Raw genomic sequence first — 26220 nt, forward strand, 5'->3', positions numbered from 1 at the left:
TGATTGATGGGGAATGCCTAGGATGAGTGCTTAGTGCGTACTCAAGGCTCCTTGTACTGAATGAGAGAGTTCCTTTTACTTCATGAGAGATGTGCAAAGACTAGAGAGAAAAGCGAGAACGATACTGTGTATGAAGGTTGAAAGAGAAGAAGAAGAAGAGAGTTTTAACGTTGTAGGGGGGGGGGGGAGAGAGAGAGAGAGAGAGAGAGAGAGAGAGAGAGAGAGAGAGAGACCAAATGGGGTCTCAAACCCCTCTTCAAGGGATCTGCTCTCTATCGCTAGAGAGGTATTTGCTTTAGATTGCACAAATGCTGATACAATGGTCCTAGATGTTGAAATGCTGATGGGATCTTGCGGTAGATGCTTGGATCTGTGGGGCTAAGGGCTGGAAACTGAAAACGCTAGGGCCAGCCTGACTTGGTACTGCGAAGTGAGGACGAGGCTAGGGCTAAATGTAAGGTGCAGCGGAAGTGAATGTTGAACTTTGCTCAAGATGAGTGCTCCGAGAACTGTGCTCAAGGGTTTACGGAAGGGAGAGCCTTCCGTTCCTTAGTGAGAGAGTGCAATGGACACAAACAAAGTGGTGAACACTGTGAATGAAGGTACTGAGACTGAGAGATAGAGAGAAGAATACGACACCAGAATGTTGTCAAAACCCTCATCCAAAGGCCCCACTCTCTATGGCAAGAGCGGTCTACTATTGATTGCACAAATCTCTACAATGCTTTGGGACTTGCCGACGATGTCGACGACGATGAGGAGGACGACGAGACGGGCTGAAGTCTGAAAACGCTATGGGCTGAAATCTGCAAATCTTGTATTTGCTGAATTCTGACTCTATGTTGATGACGATGTCGATGGCGACGATGCAATGACGATGCGCTGAAAACGCAGATGCTGAAATCTGTGTTTTCCGGGTTGAATCTGCGAACTTCGGTGGATCTGACCGTGCGGCGAGAATCTGCTGCGGGAAGGTGAGATCTGCGAGGTTCGGGGGTTCTACTGCGGAGTCTTGCGGCTGAAAACTGAAAACGCTGATGCTATTCGGGGTCTTGTCGCGATGAATCTGCAAGACACTAGTAGGTCGTGCAGATGCCAGATGCAAAAATGCTAGGCTGAACTAATCCAAAAACTCCGTGTTTTGCTAACGCTAGGGCTGATCTGTGATCTTGATGCAAAAACACCAGGCTTCTGCTGTTGTGCTACTGCCGGGGCTGATCTGCCATGCAAAAACGCTAGGGCTGCCGTAGGGTCAAAAACGCTAGGCCTGCTTGCTGCAAAACGCTAGGTTTGTTGATGGGGGGGAGTCTTGCTGAGAAGGTGCCTGTTGACTCTTGTTCCTGCTGCCTCTTCTGCCAAATTATGCTAGCACTAGGTTTCTTATGTACTTGACTTGTTAATTTGCCCTACCTAGTTTCCAACAAAAGTCACTTAAAATAATAAGTGAAAATTGGCTAAAATTGGGAAAATAGGTTTATGCACTGTAAAAATGCTCCTGATGGGTTCTGATGAAAATCTGATGATCATGTTGTGTGCAACCAGAGGATATGCATCTACTCTAAGTGTCTGGACATGCACGGTCTGCGAACAGACTCACAAAAGTGCCATATCACTTCCTAAGCTAACTGGACTGACTGAACTGAACCCTTGTCATGAAGTAGCTTGTCCACATACACATAGGGTTAGATGTGCATGTGACACTGAAATTTGAAAACGCTGGTGGATATGAGGGCTGAAACTGCAACTTCTGAAAAACGATAGGGCTGGCGATGCGAATCTGCTATTGATGGCTGAAAACGCTGATGGTTTGCTGGTCATGGCTGGAAACGCCAATGCAAAACTCCATGGATGCTGATGGTTTTGGCTACTTACGTATCCTGGAGAAGTGACCCCTCCTTTGGATTGTACGAGTATTTTGTGGTGTCTTTTGCATAGTTACATGGGACGGCGGGTCGGGGTCGGGACGGCAAAAGTCAGGAAACGGGGACGGGGGTCGGAATGGCAAAAAAAAAAGAGAGTTTTTTTGGCATTTTTTGACCTACACACATGCCACACACATAGAGCATCACTTTGACCATAAATTTACACTAAATAGACCAAAGAACACGAGTCATATAGGCTGAAATGTGCTAATAAAACATCGATGATCGATGGATACAAAATGAGAAGTGCATGCCACAAGGGCTCAAGAGTCAAAAAACCTAAAGGACTTAGGACAAGCCTGAGGCCTCAAGGATAACAAAAAGTACAAAGGGCTATGTAGTAGGTAGAGTCGTAGACTCAAGAGTCCAGTGATCAATGATCATCAAACTCAAGAAGTGCTCGCCTGTTGAATCTCTACATCGTCGTCGTAGTCGAGGTCGTTAGCGACGTATGAGGGCTCGGGAGGCTCGCATTGAGGCTCGAAATCCTCCTCTAGCTCCTCCAAAAGAGTATCGGCCATAGATGGATTCTCTTGTGCCATCTCCCACGCAGTGAAAGGATCTGCCTTGTGTGTGACGCTCTTGGCAAGCATGCGCAAGTTAGCGCTCACAAACACCAAATCATTGGCCCTCTGAACCCCAAGGCGATTCCTCTTCTTAGAGGCAATGTGGCTGTACACACTCCATAGTTGCTCCATGCAACTAGTGGTACATGCTTGGCTAAGGACACGAACAGCCAAGCGCTGCAAATGTGGGCCATCTCCTCCATAGTCCTCCCACCACAAAACCGAGCCAATCTTGTTGCGATCAAGCTGTGCATCTACACATCCATAGGAGCCCTTCTTTTGCCTGTAGTTGAGTAGCTCGTCTCTAATCTTGCGCCTAATGTCACTGCTAGGCTCAAGGCGCTCCAATGCAAGCCGCCATCCTTTGCTCACCTCCTTGTCGGTCTCTTGACGCCTTCCTTGAAACTCAGGGTCAAGCACATAAGCTGCCGCATGAAGTGGAGAGTAGTATCCATTCCACCTCGACTCACGCAAGCCATGAATCTCCGCATACTGAACAGGGTCAGACACAAGCTTCTCAAGTGCCTCTATCATCCGATCCATGGCTTCGTAGACTTTGCCAATGCATGGCTGCAAGCCATCCACCACTCGAAGTAGGTGTAGAATAGGCTTGACCATGGCGTCAAGAGTCTTCACCTCCTCCCACCAAGCGGCATCGTCGGCCCTTTCTCGGCATTTCAATCCTACTGCTGATGTAGACTCCGGCATGGCCTGGAACTCATCACTGAGAAAGAGGCCCCTTAAGGCTCCGCCACATGTAGACAAGCGGCCTAGCATAAGCCAATCAAATGCAAATCTTGTCTCTGAATATTTGAGCAAGAACAAGTGGCTCCTCTATGAGAATTCATGGCGCACTTTTTGATGGTTGAGCACAAAGGAGACAATTCGAGAGGCGTCACCAATGGTGGGTGAAATCCATGACAAGTTCCCTATGTCCTTGAGGAGGTTATTGAGGCAATGCGCCATGCAAAATGTGACATGGATGTTGGGATACATGCCCTCAATGATAGCTCCGGCTGCCCTATTTGACGCCTCTCCATCTGCAACCATACAAAGGATATTCTCCGGGCCGGTGATCTCTATGGTGCTTGTCCACTCCGCAGCAAGCATCTCGGCGGCCTTGCCACTATCGGATGCATCATGTGACTCCACAAAGTACATCTCCCCCCGAGAGTAGGCCACCACCCCGTGGATGGACCGCTTGCGGGTGTCGCTCCATCCATCTACAAGAAGATAGACGCCATTGGTCTCCCACAACTCCTTTGTTGCTTGGGCCGCTTGCTCCACAACAAGCTTCTCTTTGTCAAGGAGGGTGGTGCGAAGCCTCTCCGATGAAGGTGGCACATAAGAGGAGCCATATTCCCCTATTTTCGTAACCATGGTTCGAAAGTATGGAGACCTATCCACACAAAATAGAGCATGCTGTGTTAGTATGGAGAGTCGAGAATCGAGAGTCGAGAGTCGAGAGTCGAGAGTCGAGAGTCGAGAAGTTATAACCCATTATGAATACAAAATGGAAGATTGCAATGTGCATATGCCAAGGGAAACTCACCGCGAAGCATGGAAGGCAATGTGGTCGTGGAAGAAGAATCGGGCAACCGACCTATCCACCTCTTCCTTCAATTTAGGATTCCAATTTTCGTTGAGAGTGGTTTGGCGATGCGGAACGGAAGAGGACGGTGTAGATGCATGGCTCTTGAAGGTTTGAGAGATGTCGTCAAGGTTGGCTTCCCTTTGCTCTCGCGGTGTCGCCGTGGCGGAGGGATCAACGGCAACAAAACGGCCCCTCTTGGCTGCTTCCGCAACCTCATACACCGTGAGCTTCTCAAGAAGATCCAACCTCTTCTCGGGAGCTACATGAGGGCAAAACTTCACCTCGTGACCGGGTTCATGAAGAAGACGGGCTCGCACTTTGTTTGAACCACCCGTTCTCTTGTATGGACATAGCTTGCACGTCCATGGTCTTGCACCGCCACCTTTGCCACGCGAGCTAAAGTCGACTGCATCCCACCACGACCACGTTTGCACGGCGGGCCTCCTTCGAGAAGAACCGGCTTGAAAAGTGTTGGCTTGAGATGACATGATGGTGGAGAGACTCGAGAGAGTAGAGCTTAGAAGTTAGAGGAGTTAGAGGAGAGCTTGTGTGGAGAGAGAGTAGAGGAGAGCTTCAAAGTGGGTAGAAGAGGGAGAGGAGAGCTTCAAAGTTCAAACTTCAAAGTGGGTAGAAGAGGGAGAGACTTGAGAGTGGAGACTAGAGTGTAGAGTAGTCAATGGTCATGCTTCAAGCTTGAGCAATGAGCATTGAGTAGAGAGGAAAGCATTGAGTAGCTTGAGCTTGAGGGAAATTGCAAATTGGAATGAGAGACTGAGTATTAAGAGGCCCAAGGGAGCCTTTTATAGCCTCCCAAGGGTCAAGGCTCCCAAAATGTGGCAGTTGGGGCTGCACAGATCCGTTAAAAACGGTAAAAAACGGTCACATTTTTTGAATGGACTGCAGCCGTTCCCGGCCGACCCCGTCCGAACACTGCCGTTCTGTCCGTCCCCGGCCGTCCCCCCTGCGACCCGCCCGTCCGGCCTGAATTCCGTCCGTCCCATAGCGTTCCCTTCCGTTCCCGGCCCGGTTATGGCTGTCCCTCGGCCCTAGGGCCCGTCCCTCCCGTCCCCTGTAACTATGGTCTTTTGGTCTCACAAATGCTCTTGCAACGTTCAACAGAATGATGGACAAGATTTTTCGAGAGTATAAGTCATTTGTGGGCACCTTTTTCGACGATGTCATCATATTCTCCAAGAATGAGGTAGAGCATCGACACCACCTGTTGCAGGTTTTCTAGGCACTAAGGCAACATCGGTTGGTGGTGAACGGGAAGAAGAGCGAGTTTTTCTTACACTTTTTGGGACACAGTCTTTGTGGAGGGTGTCAAAATGGATCCGGCCAAGGTTGAGACCATCCTAGATTGGCCAGATTTTAAGAATGTTCGTGAGGTTCGATGTTTTTTGGGTTTGTGCTCTTACTACCAACGGTTCATTCGAAAATTTGTAGAGATTGCTTCTCCTCTACATGTTTTGACACAGAACGGAGGGTCCGGAACGGGACAGGAACGGGAGGGAGGAGAGGGGGCCGAAACGGGAACGGGACCGGAACGGTTGATTTAAAGTAAGGCTTGAATTACCTCCATTCAGCTTAGACCCAAATCAACTCCTGAACAATCCCAAAATTGCTCCCAAATTTGCCCTGAAACTTGCCCTCAAACTGTCTCAAATATGCCCCCCAAACAGCCCCAAATGAGCTCCCAAATACCTACTTTTTTGCCCCCAAATGTTGGAATAGGACTCGTCCAGAACACTCGGAACGTTTGGTCTGCGTTCCGCCCATTCCCTGTTACACTTAACATATTTATGAGAAAGAGCTTTTGGTAGTTATCCATGCTCTTACTCAATGGCGATACTTTCTACTCGGAGCCGATTTTATAGTGTTCACAGATCACCAAAGTTTGTGCCATTTCTGGTCGAGCAGATGCGGTGGGCAAACATTTTGTCACAATTTCACTCTTAGATTGTGCATGCTTAGGGACAAAAGAATGTGGTGGCATATGCATTGTCTCGTAAATCCTTGGTTTTGGCTATTTCTGTTAGGGTAAGCCCACACTTGTGGCACCACATGGGAATGACCCCTTGTCTACTAGGATGGATAAGGAGATGACATGGTCCAATGAGAGAAGGATGCAGCCTCTCTAACCAATGATTGTAAAGCACCAAGCCTACTGTAGAGGCTGTTTTCTAATGAAGCATTCACTCTTTGAACTATAATCATTGTGTCTATACTCTCTCTTTATGCTCTAGCACTTGGCATAGCTTAACCCTAATTTTCATATCTCTAACCCTAACCCTAACAACATGGTGAAGCTTAGGCTACATCCTCCATAGCCAAGCTCACCTTAGATTTTGGAGAGCAATGGTCCACCTCACAATTTCGACGGTTCATCACCAAGCTTCAAGGATATGGTAGATCAATATGCCACAGATCCAGATTTTGCAGATATCTTTAACCGCTTACAAAGTGGAAAAGTGGTTGCGGGCTATTCTCTCAAGGAAGGCTATATGACGCGGAAAAACTTGTGTGTTACACAAGCGTTGTGGAATAAGGTTTTGACAGTGTAATGTGTAGCGGAAGTGAATGATGGTGTATGGCTCAGGATGAGTGATCAGTGAGTGCTCAAGGCTCCTTTGACTTATCGAAAGGAGAGCCTTCCTTGCGTAGAGAGAGAATGTGCAACAAGAGAGTGAAATGCAAACCGAGAGAGAGAGAGAGAGAGAGAGAGAGAGAGAGAGAGAGAGAGAGAGAGAGAGAGAGAGAGAGAGAAAACACCAGATGGGGTCCCAAACCCCTCTCTAAGGCTCCCCCCCTCTATTGCTAGAGAGGTATTTGCTTTAGATTGCACAAAGTTTGGTACAATGCTTCTAAATGTTGAGGTACTTGACGACGACATTGTCGACGACGACGACGACTAACGATAACGACGATGGTGTCGTCGTTGAGGTCAGATCTGCGATGCTAGTGGCGGAAATCTGAAACGCTACGTGTTGATGCTGATGCTGATGCTGTGGATCTGCTACTTCTGCGAGGCATAGGTTGATCTGCTACCGCCAAGGCCTTGAAGGTTGAGAACTGCAAAACGTTATCTGCTTAGGGCTGAAAGCAGAAAATGCTGGCTGATCTGGGCTGAGAATTGAAAACGCTATCTGATCTGCTACGACAGGATGTTTACGGCGAGGTTTTGGTTTGATGAGGTGAAGGGCTGATCTGAAAACGCTGTTCTTCCTGGCTGAAAACATAGGTCTTCTGTCCGCAAAACGCTGGTCCTTGCGGAAGCAGAAAAAACAAGGAGAGCACAGGCAATCTCTTGCAGCAGGCCCTCTAGCGTTTCCTCCTCAGCAAGTTCCGTAGCGTTTTCAGCAAGCCTCATCAGCCATTCGGTATCAACGTTTTCAGCCATTCAGCGCTAGCGTTTCCAGCCATTCAGCCTCAGCGTTTTCAGCCTAACAAAATCAGCGTTTTCAGCCAGATAGCATCAATGTTTTCAGCCAGATAGCATCAGCATTTAAGCAAGGAGCACTAGCATTTCCAGTCTCAGATTTCAGCCCTAGTCGTCACCGCCGTCGTCGCCATCAACATCGACTTAGCCTTCCCTTGCATCATAGCATCAAGTTCATTGCATCAACACCATTGTAACAGATTTGTGCAATCTATAGCATAGACCTCTAAGAGGGGGGCCTTTGGAGGAGGGTTTGAGAACCGTCTGGTGTCGTATTCTCTCTCTCTCTCTCTCTCTCTCTCTCTCTCTCTCTCTCTCTCTCTCTCTCAGTCTCAACACCTTCATTCACAGTAGCATTCACTTTGTTTGTGATCATTGCACTCTGTCACTAAAGGAACGGAAGGCTCTCCCTTTCGTAAGTAAAAGTAACCTTGAGCACAGTTCGGAGCACTCATCTTGAGCAAGATCAACATTCACTTCCTTTGCACCTTATAGATGAAGTCACTTATTAATAAAATAAGTGCCAATAAGAGGTGGTTCCTATGTGTGGTCGGAAACTAGATTCATGCGGTGGAAAGTGCTCATGCTTTGTACTAGATCCTGATGCTAATGCTATGGGTTGTGCAATCAGAGGGTATGCAGCTACTCTTAATTGCCTGGATATGCACGGCCTGCGTACATGCTTACAAGGGAGCCATAACACTTCCTAGGCTACCTAAATCCTAGAAGTAGGAACAACTTGTCCACATGCACATAGGGTTAGATGTGCACGTGACATCCCCCCTTTTCAAGGTGAGGTACTGGTACTGAGCTCTATGGTGTCCGTAGAGTCCGCCAACAACTCATGGGATCTTGCGAAGTACTCTTCGCCAGCCCACGCTGTTGCGTGGGTCGCGCGAGACTTGAACTTCATGAAAGTTTGCAATGCTTGCTTCTATGGGCCGTGCCGAAAGCGACACATAATAATCTGCTGTGGTTCGAGTGCTCTTACTTCGTCTATGATCTCGGGTTCATCTTCTTCAGAAATTTCCGCTGAGGATTATCCTTGAACCACTTCAAACACATAACCATAAACATATCCGTTCCTTGTCAAAAGACTGAAAAAGACTATTCTTCCTAAATGATTGTGCATGAAATGCAGATGAACAACGTGACGGAGTACCAAACCGCTTATCAAACACATGCCAAAACTTAAAAGTGTGATCGAAACTTGACTTTTTGACCTAGAGCTATCAACTGTGGCAAATCACAAGGGAAATGCCAATGCTTGATGGACAATCATGCTCGTGCTTTTTCTGTAACTGTGTCATGCCAAGGAATAAACATGCAAAATCGATTGACAAAACGGACAATCGTGAGACATTGTGAATTCCTTGAATGCAAACTTGTTAGCTTTTCTAGAGTGCTTTGCATACATCCGTGCTTATCCGTAGTCGATCTCTGCTTCTCTTTCTAGAGCTTCACGTCCGCTTTGAGCCCCTACACGTGTGGTTGCACGTGTGCTTGGTTGCCCGTGCCCGTTCGGTAGGCGGTACGCTATAGGAGTTCGACTATGAGGAAATTCGTTGCGATAGATTGGAGATCCATTGCTTGGTTGCTCGTGCCCGCTTGGTGGGCGGTACGCGATAGGAGTTTGACTACGAGGAAATCCGTCGCGCTTTATTGGAGATCCATTGGTTGCCTGGTCTTGATATGAGTTTTGCTCGCGGTTGTAGACGAGATCATCAACCGATTCACCCTTTCCCGCTGCAACTTTGACACCAAGATCAAGGTGGTACAAGACTGGCCAACTCCCACTACATACATGATGTGCGTAGCCTTTTGGGATTGTGTTCTTATTATCGGAGGTTTATGGCTCATGTAGCAAGACCACTTCATGACTTAACCCAGAAAGAAAATTCCCTTTTGATGGGGATTGAGACAACAAGGAGCATTGATAGGCTCAAGTATTTATTAAGCCATGGTCTTATTTTGGTAGTGCCAGACTTGAGAAAACCATCTAAGGTTCACTGCGATGCTATAGGTGATTGCATCGGCGCAATTCTCAACCAAGAAGCCCATGTAGTGGCTTATGAAAGTAGACGGCTTAAGGATGCAGAAATGCATGCCTTGATCTACGAGAAGGAACTTATGGCTATGATTCATGCCTTGTCTACGTGGAAACATTATCTTCTAGGAGCGGAATTTGTGATCAAAATCAATCATCAAAATTTGCGGTATTTCCTTACGCAACGGAAATATCTGAGAAGCAAATGAGATGGGCCAACTTTTTGTCCATGTTTCACCTCTAGATCCTTGATACGACTTGGAGTAAGAACGTGGTTGCGGATGCACTGTGTAGACTGCCAAGGGTGAATGCAATTACTTCTGTATATCATCATGAGCTGGAATTACTTTTGGATTTCTATTCAAACGACCCAGACTTCTCTTCCATTTGAAGCAAGTTACAGAACGAAGAGAATGAGTATCCCTATTCCATTCGGCATGGTTACCTCTACCACCACCACCACCAAGCAATTTGTGTGGCGATGCTACTGAGGAAGAAAATCATGAATGAAGCACATGCTTCGCCTTATGTGGGTCACTGGGGTATTCTCTTTACGACTTTAGCATTGGAAAGATATTTCTTTTGGCCAAGCCTTAAAGCGAACATCGACCACTATGTTAGGGAATGTTTGGTTTGCCAAAAAGTCAAATACAATTGACATAAAATGCTTGGGTTACGCCAACCTTTGCCTGTGCCTGATCAACCTTAAGAGAGTATTGCCATGGATTTTATTATGGATCTCCCAAGACCTAGATTGGAAATGATGCGATATGGACCATTGTGGACAGATTTAGCAAGCAGGCTCACTTTATTTCAGTCAGGAAAACGATCAAAGGAGATCATACGGCTAGGGTTTTTCTAGCACAAATTTTCAAGCACCACGGGATGCCCAAGTCTATTTTGAGTGATCGAGATCCTTGCATGAAAGGAAATTTTTGGTGTGCTTTGTTTGATAACCTCGTCACGAAGTTGAATTTTTCTTTTGCATACCATCCCCAAATGGATGGGCAAAGTGAGATCGCCAATTCCACAGTATTGGATATGTTGAAGTCCTATGTGCCAGACATACAGTCTGACTGGGAGAAGTATTTGTCCCTTGTCAAGTACGCATATAACAATACCGTACATTTGTCTACGGGGAAGGCATCCTTTGAGATTCTTTATGTTGAGCCTTTGCTTCCGCTGATCCTTTTAACTCAAGATAAGATATTTGCGGCGGATGAGTTTGTCACCAGCCAGTGGCAATTCCATTTTTGTTTATTTTCTCTTTCTTTGGGGAATTTCGTTTGTTTTACCTTTTGGAAATACCCCTCTGGAAATCTAACTGCCCTGCATTGCATAGCCAGTGTGGAACTGTTCAGAGAGAGTCCCGTCCTGAGGGCTAAAGAGCACTAAGGTTGGACAAGGACTATGGTTAGCCAAAGTGGGGTCATTGGCGAGCCAAAGCACAATCCTTTGCTACATAGGCTACATTTCAGTTCTGGGTGTGGCTACAATGTACAAAGAGAGTCAGATGACCTAGAAGAATGTAATGGCAGAAACTCCTAAATTTTAGGGACTGCTATTTTTGGACTGCAAAATTTCTTCGCGTCATTACGTGCAGTTTGACATGGGGATCATTTTGTTACTCTGTGGCCAAGTCAACAGAGGTTGCAGGTGAGATATTTTTAGACCCAAGAGTCTAAAGCGGGAAAATGCACAAATGAGTGACACTTGGCACTCTGAGGCCAGTTTACTACTTAAAGAGAAGGCAAAAACGTGATTTTCAGCTGTGAGCTCGTTTTTGAGTGCTGTCACAGGTGGGAGAGCTTCAATGGAGTGCTTGCTTACCCTTTATGTATAGTGAGGTGCAGGATGTCATGACCTGCATACCTCTCACTGCTCTCTCTGCCCTATTCTTTATGGTTATGCCCCTCTAGTGGGCTCATCAGATTGACCATGTACAGTTGTGTGGGTTCATGCACGATTGTCGAGGCAAGAGCCTCTTGCACAGGTACTGGATTAGCTAGCGGCTAATCCTCCGCAGATACAGGTGATTCGGAGAGGTTTCACGTGCGAAGTCTCGTCCGATTCAAAGGGCAACTAGCCCTACAGGTGCGGGAGCTCGAGGACTTGCTACGGATGTGACCGGCACGTGAAACGGAGCCCGAAACAGTGAATTACAGCCTGCTGTGTATTTTTTCAGGTTTAGGGTTTTGGCCCTAAACGGACCCTAATACCCCCGGGAGGTTCGGAGACGCAAGAGGACCGTTGTACAGGTGATCTGGCGCATTTTCGGGGCAGAAAACAGAGAATTTAGCGTGCTGTAGATTCTCGCAAGGTTTTGCAAAGTGTCCGTATGCGTCGGGAAAGTCATCCAATGCGTGGGAATACTGACTGTGAAGGGTCCTAGTACAGTTATGCTGCTGAAATCGGGCCAGAACAAAAGAAATTCAGCCCAGATTGTGCGGGGCAGCTTGTAGGAAACCACAGCTTTTATTCCCTCTTTTAAAGAATAAAGAAATACCGAAAGGGGCGCCTATTTAGGGGCGAATATGGTGTCTGACTCGCATACAGATGCATTCTAGCATCTGTATCCCATTCCCCTCTCTTGTGTCATTATAGCACAGGTAGAAGAGACGACTAATAATGGGTGAAAGCTAAATCAAGGTTTGAAGTAAAGTCTACCGCCCTTTTTGGATTGAACAAGCCGGTTACATGGTTCCATCGACGGGATTAAATCACTTTTTCCTCAAAAAGTGATCCTTGGTCAGTTTGGGTTAAAGACACAAAGAGAGTTTGGGATGACCTTGAAAACACAAAGAATTTGAATGTAGGTCGAGTGGATTTACAGGTGAGAAAGGCTACGAGAGTCTTTCTTTGGATACAGGTGAGAAAGGCTACGAGTCTTTCTTTGTATTTACAGGTGAGAAAGGCTACGAGAGTCTTTCTTTGGATACAGGTGAGAAAGGCTACGAGTCTTTCTTTGGATATAGGATGGATGGCAACAAGAAAGAGGGTTCCTCTTCAGAGGATCGACAGCCTATTCCAACTGCACATGAAATTGGTGAGAGTTCAGGCCAAGCAGAGAAAGCTTTGCAGGTTGTTACTGTTGTGACCATGTTCGAGCAATTGATGGAGAATCCAAGATTTATGGAGTTCATATAATTTTCATCAATAGCACATCAAGTTCAAGGTAGTTTTGGCATGCCAGGAACAGTGTTTAGGGGTATGCAAGGCATGGTGCCCAACCCCATGTATGCAAACATTGGTTTGCACCCAGGATTTCATGGCACACAAGGTCAGTTTGGGGTTTCACAAGGCAACTTGGGTATGGCTGGTTTTTCAATCCCATTAGTGAATAGGACACCTGGACATCAACATGTTACTGGCCAGGGAGTACAGATGGCTCCCACATGTGCAAACTGTCTCTTTTGACAATTTGGAGTCAATGGATAAGCTGAAGCCATACAAAGAAGATGATCAGTGAGTCCATTGACACATTCAATGGCTTTGATGAGAGGACAAAGCTTTTCTCTTTCCTCGAACAGTTTGACAAAGCATTTGTTGAAAGGAGCATTTAAAGTCAGGAAAGCTGCCACTTTTCTGAAAAAAAAAATGCAAGTCAGTGGTGGAATACACTATTGTTACAAGGACAGACTCCTTCCACTTGGAATGATTTCATACAGGTACCGAATTAGCTAAAGGCTAATTTAAAACAGGTACAGGATGATTTAACAAGATTTCTTGCGAGAAATCTCGTGTAAATCAAAGGGCAAGTAGTCCTACTGATGCAGAAGATCAAAGGCTACGGATTGGTGCGATTGGCACGCAAAACAGAGCCCGAAAGAAGAAAATACAGCTTGCTGTATTTTTCTATAGATGTAAGGTTTTGACCCTATTTGATGCCTTTTTGTCCCAAGAGCTTCGGGGAAGCTAGAGGACAGTAATACAAGTGATCTGGAGCATTTTAGGAGCTAAAAACAGAGAATTCAGCGTGCTGAATTTCCAGGACAGGTTTGCAAAAGTGCTCTATTATGTGTGGATAATCACTTGGATATGTGGATTTTTGGTTGTGAAGGTTTCTACTATAGTTATGCTGCCAAAATTGGGTCAAAAAGAGAACTCTCAGCCCAATAAAAGTGATAGCATAAGAGTAGATCACAGGTTAATCTCCAAAGATCAAGATGAAGAGCAGAGAAAGATTGTTTTCGATGCTCAGTATGCAAATCAGTGATATTGCATAAAGGCTGAAATTGCCTGAGAGTTGGAAGACTCACAATGCGTTTCACGTGAGTCTTCTCAGACCCTATGTGGGTGATGTGCCAGAAGATATGCCAGCTGAAGATCAGCCGGAAGTCAAGGAACTTGACGAGATCTTGGTCTTGGAACAGATTTTGGCACATAAAGAAAGAAAAGAAAAGGCAAGGTTGCAAGGTGCTGTTTCGTAAAGTTCAAAAGCTATTCACCTCTGGATGTCAAGTGGATGGAAAAAAGTGAACTTGCAGAGTCACTAAAAGTATGGGAACTTAAAACCTTGGTTTGCAACCTACCTTGACCCCTTGAGATTCAGAGCTACATGGATTGTCAGTGTGACAATCGCTTCTGAAAGAAATGATGTACATGTTAGTTACAGTGAGCTCAAATGAAGTGCATGTTACATGAATGTTAGAGCTGTACAGATTGTCAGTTTGGCAATTGCTCTTATGGAATGTCCAAAAGTTTGGTTAGTGCTATAGAAGTGAGTATTTCTTGTCAGTTTGTCAAGGATACAGTAATTGCTTCTATTAAAGGGTATATGTGTAACTACATTCTTAAACTGTCGGTTTGGGTATGCTCGAAAGTGTTACTGGATCCAACGTGTACTAAAAGACAGTGGCAAAATGCATCGCTACCATTTTGTCATTGGAAAGTTAATGACTCAAAGCAATGGCAGAGTGCGAAGCTACCACTGTCATTGGGACAGGGTTCACGCGCAGGCAATACATGTGTCGACGAGGTGTTGAATACACCAGGGTTGACAATGAGCATGTATGTGTCGTACATGTGTCGACGAGGTGTTGAATACACCAGGGTTGACTGTGACCATGTACGACATAGGTGCAAACGAGGACGTTTGAGATTTCAAGAGGGGGTATGTCACCAGCCAGTGGCAATTCCATTTTTGTTTATTTTCTCTTTCTTTGGGAAATTTCGTTTGTTTTACCTTTTGGAAACACCCCTCTGGAAATCTAACTGCCCTGCATTGCATAGCCAGTGTGGACTGTTCAGAGAGAGTCCAGTCCTGAGGGGTAAAGAGCACTAAGGTTGGACAAGGACTATGGTTAGCCAAAGTGGGGTCATTGGCGAGCCAAAGTGGAATCCTTTGCTACATAGGCTACATTTCAGTTCTGGGTGTGGCTGCAGTGTATAAAGAGGGTCAGATGACCTAGAAGAATGTAATGGCAGAAACTCCTAAATTTTAGGGACTGCTATTTTTGGACGGCAAAATGTCTTCGCGTCATTACGTGCAGTTTGACATGGGGATCATTTTGTTACTCTGTGGCCAAGTCAACAGAGGCTGTAGGTGAGATATTTTTAGACCCGAGGGTCTAAAGCGGGAAAATGCACAAATGAGTGACACTTGGCACTCTGAGGCCAGTTTACTACTTAAAGAGAAGGCAAAAACGTGATTTTCAGCTGTGAGCTCGTTTCTGAGTGCTGTCACAGGTGGGAGAGCTTCAATGGAGTGCTTGCTTACCCTCTATGTACAGTGAGGTGCAGGATGTCATGACCTGCATACCTCTCACTGCTCTCTCTCCCCTATTCTTTATGGTTATGCCCCTCTAGTGGGCTCATCAGATTGACCATGTACAGTTGTGTGGGTTCATGCGTGATTGCCGAGGCAAGAGCCTCTTGCACAGGTATTGGATTAGCTAGCGGCTAATCCCTCGCAGATACATGTGATTCGGAGAGGTTTCACGTGCGAAATCTCGTCCGATTCAAAGGGCAACTAGCCCTATAGGTGCGGGAGCTCGAGGACTTGCTACGGATGCGACTGGCACGCGAAATGGAGCCCGAAACAGTGAATTACAGCCTGCTGTGTATTTTTTCGGGTTTAGGGTTTTGGCCCTAAACGGAACCTAATACCCCCAGGAGGTTCGGGGACGCAAGGGGACCGTTGTACAGGTGATCTGGTGCATTTTCGGGGCAGAAAACAGAGAATTTAGCGTGCTGCTGATTCTCGCCTGGTTTTGCAAAGTGTCCGTATGCGTCGGGAAAGTCATCCAATGCGTGGGAATACTGACTATGAAGGGTCCTAGTATAGTTATGCTGTCGAAATCGGGCCAGAACAGAAGAATTTCAGCCCAGATTGTGCGGGGCAGCTTGTAGGGAACCACAGCTTTTATTCCCTCTTTTAAAGAATAAAGAAATACAAAAAGGGGCGCCTATTTAGGGGCCAATATGGTGTCTGACTCGCATACAGATGCATTCTAGCATCTGTATCCCATTCCCCTCTCTTGTGTCATTATAGCACAGGTAGAATAGACGACTAATAATGGGTGAAAGCTAAATCAAGGTTTGAAGTAAAGTCTACCGCCCTTTTTGGATTGAACAGGCCGGTTACAAAGTTTGTCCAAGATATGGACACTGCCTATGGGCAAGTTAAGAGAGCAATATTGCGCTCTCAAGAAAAACATAAGAAAGCTGCGGACAAGCACATAAGGAATTTGGACTTAACAGTCGGTCAATTGGTCTTACTCAAGTTTGAGAAGGCAAGAATAAAATAACAAGCAACTTATAAAGGGAAAGTGGTAAAACTTTCCAATTGTTATTGTGGGCCGTTTAAGAGAATTGACTAAGTGAATGACGTGACATTCCGATTAGAGCTACCGCCTAGTAGGAGGATCCATAATGCTTTCCATGCTAGCTTACTCCAGCTATATGTGGGACTGCCTCCGAGTCGGCCTATTCTTGAGTAATCTCTAGAGGTTGAAGAACCTCGAGAGGTTGAGGAAATATTCCAATCTGAGCAGATCATTCATCATCAAGATCGGCCACTGAAGTCCAAAAAGATTACACGGAAGTATATGTTAAAGCTCAAGAATTATTCTACTTCAGACGCTCAGTGGATGACCGAGGAGGAATTAACATCTTTTTCGAGATTCTGGAAGGATACTACAAGCACTACAATTGAGGACAAGTGTTTAGAAGCCTGAGGGATGTTGCTAAATAGACTATTTTCTTGTTTTTCCTAGAGTAATTTCTATCCACTGAAACTAGGATATTTAAATGTGTACACTTGAACTGTAAAAGTTAAGAACGGTAGATGATAAAAGTCATCAAGAACGGACAACTCTGATGGGTGACATTAATTATCACAAAGGAGTGGTACTGTTAGTTCGGTGGAAGAGACGATTTCAATTGTAGCAAAATTGTGGAGGGGTATTCCTGATGCATCACATGATGGGTGACGAGAGCATCAAAAAGGGAATATTCCATTGGTCTAGGAGGAAATTTGAATTGGATAAAGGAATACGTGTAAGGACACGGGCACAAGAATAAAGATGGGTTGTGAGAAGCTTTTTCTAAAAACTGGGAAATTTTTATGTGCTTTTTGGGGAAGCAGGTGGTTTCCTCGAGGAAACTATGTCTGCATAGCATTTGTGCATAAGAATTGCATCTAGGGATGCCTGGGAAATGTGGTGTAGTATCGGTTTTCAGTTCATTGAGTTTTTTATAGGTTCACATTTTTTATTAAGTGACCGGCCGTCCACTTAATAAAAAAAGCAAGGCTTAATTTTAAATAGGGACCAGCGCTGCCTATATGGCTGAATTCAGCAGCGATCTCTTTCTCTCTCCTCTCTCTAAATCAGCGCCAACCTTCTCTCTCTTCCTTCTGCTATTTCAATGCTTCCCCCTTGCTGCTATTGTGGGAAGACCTACTCCAGCTATTCCTGCCGCTCCCTGCAACCTATAAAATCAGCCAGCGCTACCTCTCTCTCTCTCCCTAGTTTTGCCAACGCTAGCTCAAGGAGTTCGTACCGCCAGGAATTTGCAAGTGAACTTGTGGAGCCATTGTGCGAAGGTCACTTGTTCGTACTAGGGGAAACAGTAAAGCTTGTGAATACGCTCTACGAGCTGTCGCTTTTGTGTTTGTGCTTTTTGTAGGTACTCCATCACGGATGAGGAGAAATGAGGCCTCAGCCTACGCGCAGGGATTCCGGAGACACGATCCGGAATGGTCTGTGGAGTTTCACACTCCGGATGCAGATGGAATTGAGAGCTCGTCTCTCAGAAATTCTTGCACAAGAAGGAATTGACCGTCAATTCTAAGATTTGGTGAGAAATTGGGTTAAATCGATGTTTATCCAACAAGTCATTGACTTCACTCAATATCTTCTCCCTCTTATGTTGCACTTACCTTGTAAGGTGGGTTGTTAGTAGGTGAAGTCTTTGGAATGAGGTCAAGAGTATGATCTTAAGGTCTTTGTGGTGGAAGTTTTTTTTTTTTTTTGGGGGGGGGGGGGGGGGAGGGAGGGATATTGTCAAGCCCCTCAATTTAAACTATCCTTGACACATACTTGCATACCAACCATGCCATTTGAAGTTATATTAGACCTTTCTTTCAAGTCTCATGTGCAGGCGAGCCGAGCTTGGCTCTATATGTATAGGATCCTATTTTGAGTAATGGTTGAGTTTTACATCTGGAGTCAAATGGTCATTATTAGTTATGTCATTCAATCTATCTGCAAACTTGCCATTTTTTGTGGGAAGTGTCTTTTGCTAGCAAAAGCAAGAAAACTAGAGGGGAATGCAAGATGTAACAAACTGCTGACGTGTCAAAGCCTAAAGAATGGAGCCAACTTACAAATGCCGGCGGAGGGGTCTAAACCCTAAGAAGAGCAAGTAACAAAAGAAGTCCTACCAACTTATGGAGACCCCGTCCGATGGGGCCCCAAGTGACACAAAGGATTAAAATAAAGCAGGACCCGCACACACACAAATATTGATGACGAGGCAAATTTTTGAAAATTGCACTGACATGATGACGTGGCAAGCTATACGGATTTTCGCGTTTTGTGTTGATTGCCGTACGGAATTCCGTGATTTATTCTAGCAGCTTTTTGGCATTGCTTTTGGACCAGAAGCTTTTGAGTTTGAAGGCTTTTCATGTAAAATTGCTTTTGGGACCCAAGGCCTTTAAATATGAGGTTAGGGCTCATTTTCTCGCATGCTTCCTGGAGAAGGTGCAGAGTCTGGAGTACTGGCTTGTACTGTGTTGATGCAATATAAAGGAATACCGAAAGGGGCGCCAGCGTTTGGGGCCAATACTCTCTGGGGTGAAATTCTGCCACTCCGTGTCGCGTGTCGTCTCTCTTTCAGTTCAGTTGTTATTGAAGTGTTAAAAGCTTGTTCAGTCTGTTCTTTTCTATCGGCACGTGGTGCTCGTCTTGTGATAGTGGTATCAGAGCATTAGGCGTGTGCTTTTCTGAAAGCATACCGGTCCCACAAAAGAGCAGACATAGATTTATTCGAGGTATGTTCGCCCTCCAACCCGGACTTAATAGCCACTCCCACCCTTACTTCATCGCGCATCGGGCGCGCTCCCGTCTTCATCGCTGTATCCTACAGGGCATAAGCCATAAAGAACCCAAGACTTGGAATTCATGGATTCAACAGAATATTTGCAGTTTCTGCTTAACGAGGTTCACGACATTCTTTCATGGCATCCTTAGCAAAATCTTCCGATGCTGCAAAGTTTTCAACAATTTTTGAGTTACATGTTACTCCCTCTGATGCCCCAGGTGGTACCTCCTCCGGCACCAGAAAGCACGAGAGCTTCCAATCGGCGACCTTCTCAGCCGTCTGTTCCAATCGAGGGAGTCTTCAGGAATACAGTGCAACCATCTACCCTGATCTAGTGCAACCGCCTTTGCCATCGCCATCGCCACTGCCTCCACCACCACCACCACCACCACCACCACCAGGCTACAATGGTTGGAGCCCATATGGATACCCTTATTATCCATACCCGGGATATGCACCTAACCAACCCAAAGATTTCAAAGATGGTGGCACGACAGTCAAATTTTTCACTTTTTCCGGGGTGAAAGATCGCAAGAAAGCATTGCAGTTCCTACAGCTATTCGACAACATCTATGCTTTGGGGAACTATACAGAAGAATCCAAGATTTCCCGAGCAACAGGATTTCTTAAAGATAATGCTATGCAATGGTGGAGTTCAATCGCGACACAACCGCATGCTAAGAGGACTTGGCAAGCTTTCAAGACAGTTTTTGCACGTACTTTACATAACTTCGATGTTTGAAGTCTGGATTTTGGTAGAGTGGGGCAACTTGAAAATGCTTGCCACCGAAACCATGGACGACTATAACCAAAGGTTTCTCGACGTGTACCTTCCGGTGTCCTTCTTTAAGTTCATTCCCTTGGAGGACCAATGTGAGCGCTACACCATTGGACTACCATCGCCATTGCAGGAATATTGTCTCTCAAGCAAGTCTCTACCATGCAGGAGCTTATGGACCATGCCGCAGTCGGCTACAAGCTCATGAAAGAAAAGTTGGAGTTTACCACAGAAAAACCTCCGGCCACTAACCAGAACTCCTGGCAACAACGAACAAATTCTCGGGAATCCCGTGAAAACCAACCTCAACGGCCTTGTCTGACACAACGTCAACGAGACACCTTGTTAAAAGAAGGCCGATGCTTCGAATGTTTCCAAACAGGACATACGTTCAATACATGTCCTGAGCGAGCCTCGACGTCCTCAGTGCAACCTTCTGCTCCCACGACAGACAGATCCCCGGCGCCACCTCCGGCCAAGAAGGCTAGACCTGCTATTGGACTAGTACCCGATATTTATGGTATACACCTCGAGAGTTTTAATGAATTATGTAGAGCTTATGGAAAAGTCATTTGCTTGAAAGCCCTTATTTTCTTTGACCCCGGAGCTATGGAGAACTTCATCCATCCAGAATTCTTGAAGCAGATGCACTTTGATTATGATGCAGAGGGTGGAGAAATTGAAGCTGAGCTAGCCACGAGGCAAACTCAGAAAGTGGTACCGCTCATTGGTGCACTTCCAGTGACTATACAAGATTATCATGGAAAAGCTGATTTCCACATTATGAAGTTGGGCAATTGCGACGTTCTCTTGGGCATGCCCTGGCACGACAAGAATGATGCGACTCTCCAGGTCTAGAACCGGACCATCACCGTGATACAGAAGGGCAAGCCCGTTGTCCTCAAAGTTCGGTTGTCCGAACAAAATCCTGAATGACCTCTCTAGTTGTTTTCTAGCTAGATACCTTTGAACATTGTTTGAAAAAGTATTGTTTTGAAATTTGTTTGAAATGGATGCTATCTGTTTTAAACCTGTCTTGGTGCCGATTCGAATTGTTTGACTCTGGTTTTAATACTGGTTTCAATAATTGGTGATTTTACTCCCGGGTGGAGAAGTGAGAAATACTGTTTTGGTATTGTTTGAACCTCGGAACGACGTAGGCCGATGCTTGGGGAGCGTTTTGTTGTATGTTTGAAAACCTTGGAACGACGCATGCCGATGCCTGGGGAGCGTTCCGTTGTATGCTAGAAATCCTCCGAACGACGCAGGCTGATGCCTGGGGAGCGTTTGGTTGTACGCTTGAACCTCCAAGCGACGCAGACTGCGGTCTGGGGAGCGTTTGGTTGTACAGTCCTCTGAGCTCATGGCCCATACCTTTTTAGGTTATTTGCGGGGGGAGTGACGAGGTAGTCGTTGAGTAGCTTCATACCGCAGACCGTTTGTCTCGGGGGAGTGCTCAACGGCGCTGCTTGTTGTGTCTTGTAATATGCATATGTAAGCATTTGTGTTGCATTGTGGTGTGCCAACTACTGAATATTCCTAATTGGATGAGATTGCCTGGGTATGTAAATTTCAGTGCATCAAGACACCCGTGGAAGATCATTACGGTCTGGGTGTGATGGCTAATTTTACTACGCCGGAATATCAAGAGTTCCGATCTGGACAAAAGGAGAAGCTAACTCCTTGATCAAAACAGCTGAAAGGGAGAAGCTAACTCCTTGATCAAAAGAGCCGAAAGAAGGAGCTAACTCCTTAACAAAAAGAGAAAACTGATTGTCCCTCGAAACGACCCTCGGAAATTTCTAATCTAACTTGAGTTGTTTTGTAGATATGTTGTAATCGCGGACGATTACTCTGTTTCAAGAAGGGGAGATATAACAAACTGCTGACGTGTCAAAGACTAAAGAATGGAGCCAACTTACAGATGCCGGCCGAGGGGCCTAAACTTTAAGAAGAGCAAGTAACAGAAGAAGTCCTACCAACTTATGGGGACCCCGTTCGATGGGGCCCCAAGTGACATAAAGGATTAAAATAAAGCAAGACCCACACACACACAAATACTGATGACGTGGCAGATTTGCGAAAATTGCGTTAACATGATGACGTGGCAAGCTGTACGGATTTCCGCGTTTTGCGCTAACTGCTGTATTGAATTCCGTGATTTACGCTGGCAGCTTTTTGGCATTGCTTTTGGACCAGAAGCTTTTGAGTTTGAAGGCTTTTCATGTAAAACTGCTTTTGGGACCCAAGGCCTTTAAATATGAGGTTAGGGCTCATTCTCTGGCATGCTTCCTAACGAAGGTGCAGAGTCTACAGTACCGGCTTGTACTGTGTTGATGCAATATAAAGTAATACCGAAAGGGGTGCCAAGGTTTGGGGCCAATACTCTCTGGGGTAGAATTCCGCCACTCCGTGTCGCGTGTCGTCTCTCTCTTTCAGTTCAGTTGTTATTGAAGTGTTAAAAGTTTGTTCAGTCTGTTCTTTTCTATTGACACGTGGTGTCCGTCTTGTGACACAAAAGCCCAGAACCTCTCTCTTCTCTTGCATCACCCTTGTCTTAAAGTTTGTCATGTTGTGCTGTCCTCTGACATGGCTTTATCTTGTGTTTTCCAGGCAATCTTTCAGGATCATTGTACAACATCATTTTGGAAACGCTTTGATGGGTATTCTGGATTTGAAGACATCGACAAGGAATCCTTGCAGGTAATGACCTCTTAACTATCTTGTTGTTTTTGTATCTGAATTGGTCTTTAGCAGTTTTTTGGAATAACTATCAATTAGTGCTCCTACTCGAAACAAAGTTTGCATCAAGGCTATTATTCAATTAGAGCCTTCTTTTGTGCGTGTTATTAAAATCTTGATTGTCCCATTTAAGATGCTATTAAGAGTACGTATACTTTTGTCTTATTAGGTGTAAGATGCAGCGGAAGTGAATGTTGAACTTTGTTCAAGATGAGTGCTCCGAATTGTGCTCAAGGGTTTGTAAGGTGCAATGGAATGAATGTTGTACTTTCTCAAGATGAGTGTTCCATATTTTGCTCAAGGTTCCTTTTAGTTCTTATGGAAGGGAGAGCCTTCCGTTCTTAATGGAGAGTGCTATGATCACGAACAAAGTGAGTGGATACTGTGCGTGCAAGTGTATGAAACTGAGAGATAGAGAGAAGAGAGATACGACACCAGAGACGTTGTAAAACCCTCCTCCGAAGGCCCCACTCTCGTTGGCGAGAGTGGTCTACGATTGATTGCACAAACGGGTACAATGATGATGCATAAAATTGATGCAGATCTAGGCTATGTCGACGACGACAACCGGGATGGCGATGATGATAAAGGGGCTGAAAATGGAATGCTTCTAACTGTTGTCCAAAACGCTAACTGCTGAAATCTGCTGCGATGGAAAACGCTGATTTCGAGGCTGATCTTGTGTTGCTGAAAAACGCAGGTTTGGGCTGAGAAAAACGCTGAGTTTGGCTGCGTTTTTCGATGCTGAATTTGCTTGATAAAAACGCTGATGATTGCTGTTTTTAGGGATGAAAACGCTGCTGTCCTGCTGCGGGTTAAGGCTGAAAATCTGCAGCTACTCTGTCTTGGACCAAAAACGCTAGGCATGCAAAGTCTACCGGCGATGGGACTTGCAAAAACGCTAGGCTTGGAAACAGTCCTTGCTGTGGAATCTTGGAAAAAACGCCAAGGCTGAGGTTTGATGAAAAACGCTAGGGAATGGATCTTGCTCGCGGGAATCGGCCCCTAGGGGTTCTTGCTTGAGAAGTTGCCCGTTGAGCGGTGGAGCTCCTGCTGCCTCTTCAACCAAATAGTGCTAGCTTTGGTTTGCTTATATATTTTCTTACCCAAATTGTCCTACCTACTTTTGTTGGAAAGTCACTTAAATTAATAAGTGAAAAATGTCAAAAATAGGGAAAATAGGCTAAAATCATTGGAAAATTCCCCTGACTGATTTTGATGGATTCTGATGGAAATGCTTATGATCATGCTGTGTGCAACCAGAGGATATGCATCTATACTAAGTGACTGGGCATGCACGGTCTACGAATAGACTCACAAAAAGTGTCAGATCACTTCTAATCTATACTGACTGGACTGACGGAAACCCTGTTATGGTGTAGCTTGTCCACGGACACACAGGGTTGGATGTGTCACGTGACATCCCCTCCTTTTCAAAGTGAGGTACTGGTACCGAACTGTATGGCATCGAGGGAGATCGCCAATAAGAGCCGGTAGCCTAGAAGGGACTCTTCACCGGCCCACTTTGATGTGTGGGTCGTGCGGTACTTGAACTTCATAAAGGTCTGCAACGCTTGCTTCTTTCGGCCGCGCCGAAAGCGACACAAAGTCTTCTGTGGCTCCTTCAATGCTTCAACTTTGTCTAGAGTCCTGCTTCTTTCTTCTTCAAGAATCTCCATGGCTGAAAATTCTTGAAACCATTTCCAACACAAAACCATGAACATACCCATTCCATGTAAAGTGAGTGGAAAAAATCTTGTCTTCTCTAAAGACTGTGCATGCAATGTAAATGAACCAATAGTCAGAGTGCTAAACCGTTCACCACATACACGCAAACAATGAGATCGAATCTTTCTGTAATGATCTAGAGCAATGAACTTTGGCAATTCACAACGGAAATGCCCATGCTTCGTGCTCATACTTTTATGTGCTCTTTCTACAACTGTGTCATGCCAAGGAAGAGACATGGAATGTGACTTCCTTACATACATACTTTTCAGCTTTTCATGAGAAATCCGCATACATTCGTGCTCATCCATGAGTGAAACGTGCTCAACGTACAATGTCATGTCTAGGAAAAGGGATCACATAAAGATGCTGACTAAAATACAGGAAACGATCACGAATGAAACACTCGAACAATGCGTGCGTACTAATCATGCGAACAAATAATACTTCCTGTGAGGGTTCTTTGGACCTAGGCTCGAGAGCCAAGATCGATCCTTCGTGGTTGATCGAATCTGCACCGAGGTTAGCTTCGCTAGAAAAAGCATCAACTAACACATCATCCTTGTGAACAATCACATCTTCTTCATGCAACTCATCATGCTTGTGAGAAATCACATCTTGATCATGCAAATTATCATGCTTGTCAGTGTCATCCAAATCATCATGCTCATCATTATCATTCAAATCATCATGATCATGCTTCTCATAATCATGCAAATCCTGTGTGTCATGCTTGGGAGAAGAAGAGACTGAGAGAGTCTCCTTCTCATGAATCCGTTCAATTTTGTCCTGCATATTAGCAATGAGAGATGGAGAATGAACAATGTCCTCTCCACGAATGACAATGGGAGAATCACTTTTGGCATTGAGAGTGAAAGTGTTAGCCTCCCAATCAATGAGAGGGTTAGCATCACGAAACCATTGAATGCCCAAAATCATATCACATCCTGAGAGAGGAGAGACAACAAATCTTCTAGTGAAGGCAGCTTGTTGAATTGCAAACAACACATCAAGGCACTCCTACGTGATGAGAGCGTCCATACCGGGAACAAAGCCAGAGACCTCGATAGGAGATCTCTGACTAACTTCTAGGCGGGCTCTCTCAACAAGAGAGAGACTGATCACATCATGCACTACTTGGGTCAAACAATATGACAAAACGCTGCCCCGTCATATGACCATAACATTTAATGAGAGAATCATCAATGGGAGGGTCCTGAGAAACTTGGGGCACACTCGTGTTATCATTAATTGCATGGAGAGAGGAAGTGGGTTCTGTGGATTCTTTAGATTCATTCGATTCAAGATTAGGACATGCTCTTTTTATGTGACTCTTAATGTGACAATGAAAACAACGACCTTCCTTATAATAAGTGCTTTGCTCTTCCGACGTGATGTATCCTCCTACAATTCCTTGTGCTACCTTTTCATCTGGAGTAAGCTTAGGTTTAGCAATTGTGTTAGCCTTACCCTTAGATTCATTGGAAGAATTCTTTTCTGAGAGACTGTTGGAAGATTGGTTAGAAGAGTTACCATTCTTACCATTCTTACCGTTCTGAGGGTTCTGAGAAGTCTGCGAGGTACTTGTGGACGTCTTGTTCTCCTTAGGCTTTCCCTTGTTGTGCTTCATCTCCTGTGCGAGAGCAATCGCTACCGCCTTGTTGAGATCGATTGGATCGAGCACCTCGACATCGTACTTGATATACTCATCCAATCCATAAAGGAATGCCTCTTTGCGTTCATCATCCGACTTGCGTAATTGGGTACCTAGTTGCAAAACACGATTAGAAAAAGACATAATCGGCATACCATTTTGCTTGAGAGCACGCCAATCATCCTTCAATCGTGCGAGGTA

At 45.4% G+C, this 26220-nt stretch overlaps 1 protein-coding gene across 3 annotated transcripts in view; it reads left to right on the top strand.

The window, feature by feature from the left end:
• APC2 (anaphase-promoting complex/cyclosome 2) overlaps window positions 1–26220 on the top strand; it is a 175235-nt gene that overhangs the window by 31639 nt on the left and 117376 nt on the right. For 2 of the 3 annotated variants that reach the window (XM_086497067.1, XM_086497065.1), the window contains exon 2: window positions 22509–22598. The exons of the other annotated variant lie outside the window; for it this stretch is intronic. In XM_086497067.1, coding sequence (XP_086353193.1) covers window positions 22509–22598 — 90 coding nt within the window. The remainder of the gene's footprint in view (window positions 1–22508; window positions 22599–26220) is intronic. 3 annotated transcript variants of the gene reach the window in all.

This window comes from Adiantum capillus-veneris, chromosome 23 (genome assembly GCF_014529385.1).
Source record: "Adiantum capillus-veneris isolate H3 chromosome 23, ASM1452938v2, whole genome shotgun sequence".
NCBI classification, from domain to species: domain Eukaryota; kingdom Viridiplantae; phylum Streptophyta; class Polypodiopsida; order Polypodiales; family Pteridaceae; genus Adiantum; species Adiantum capillus-veneris.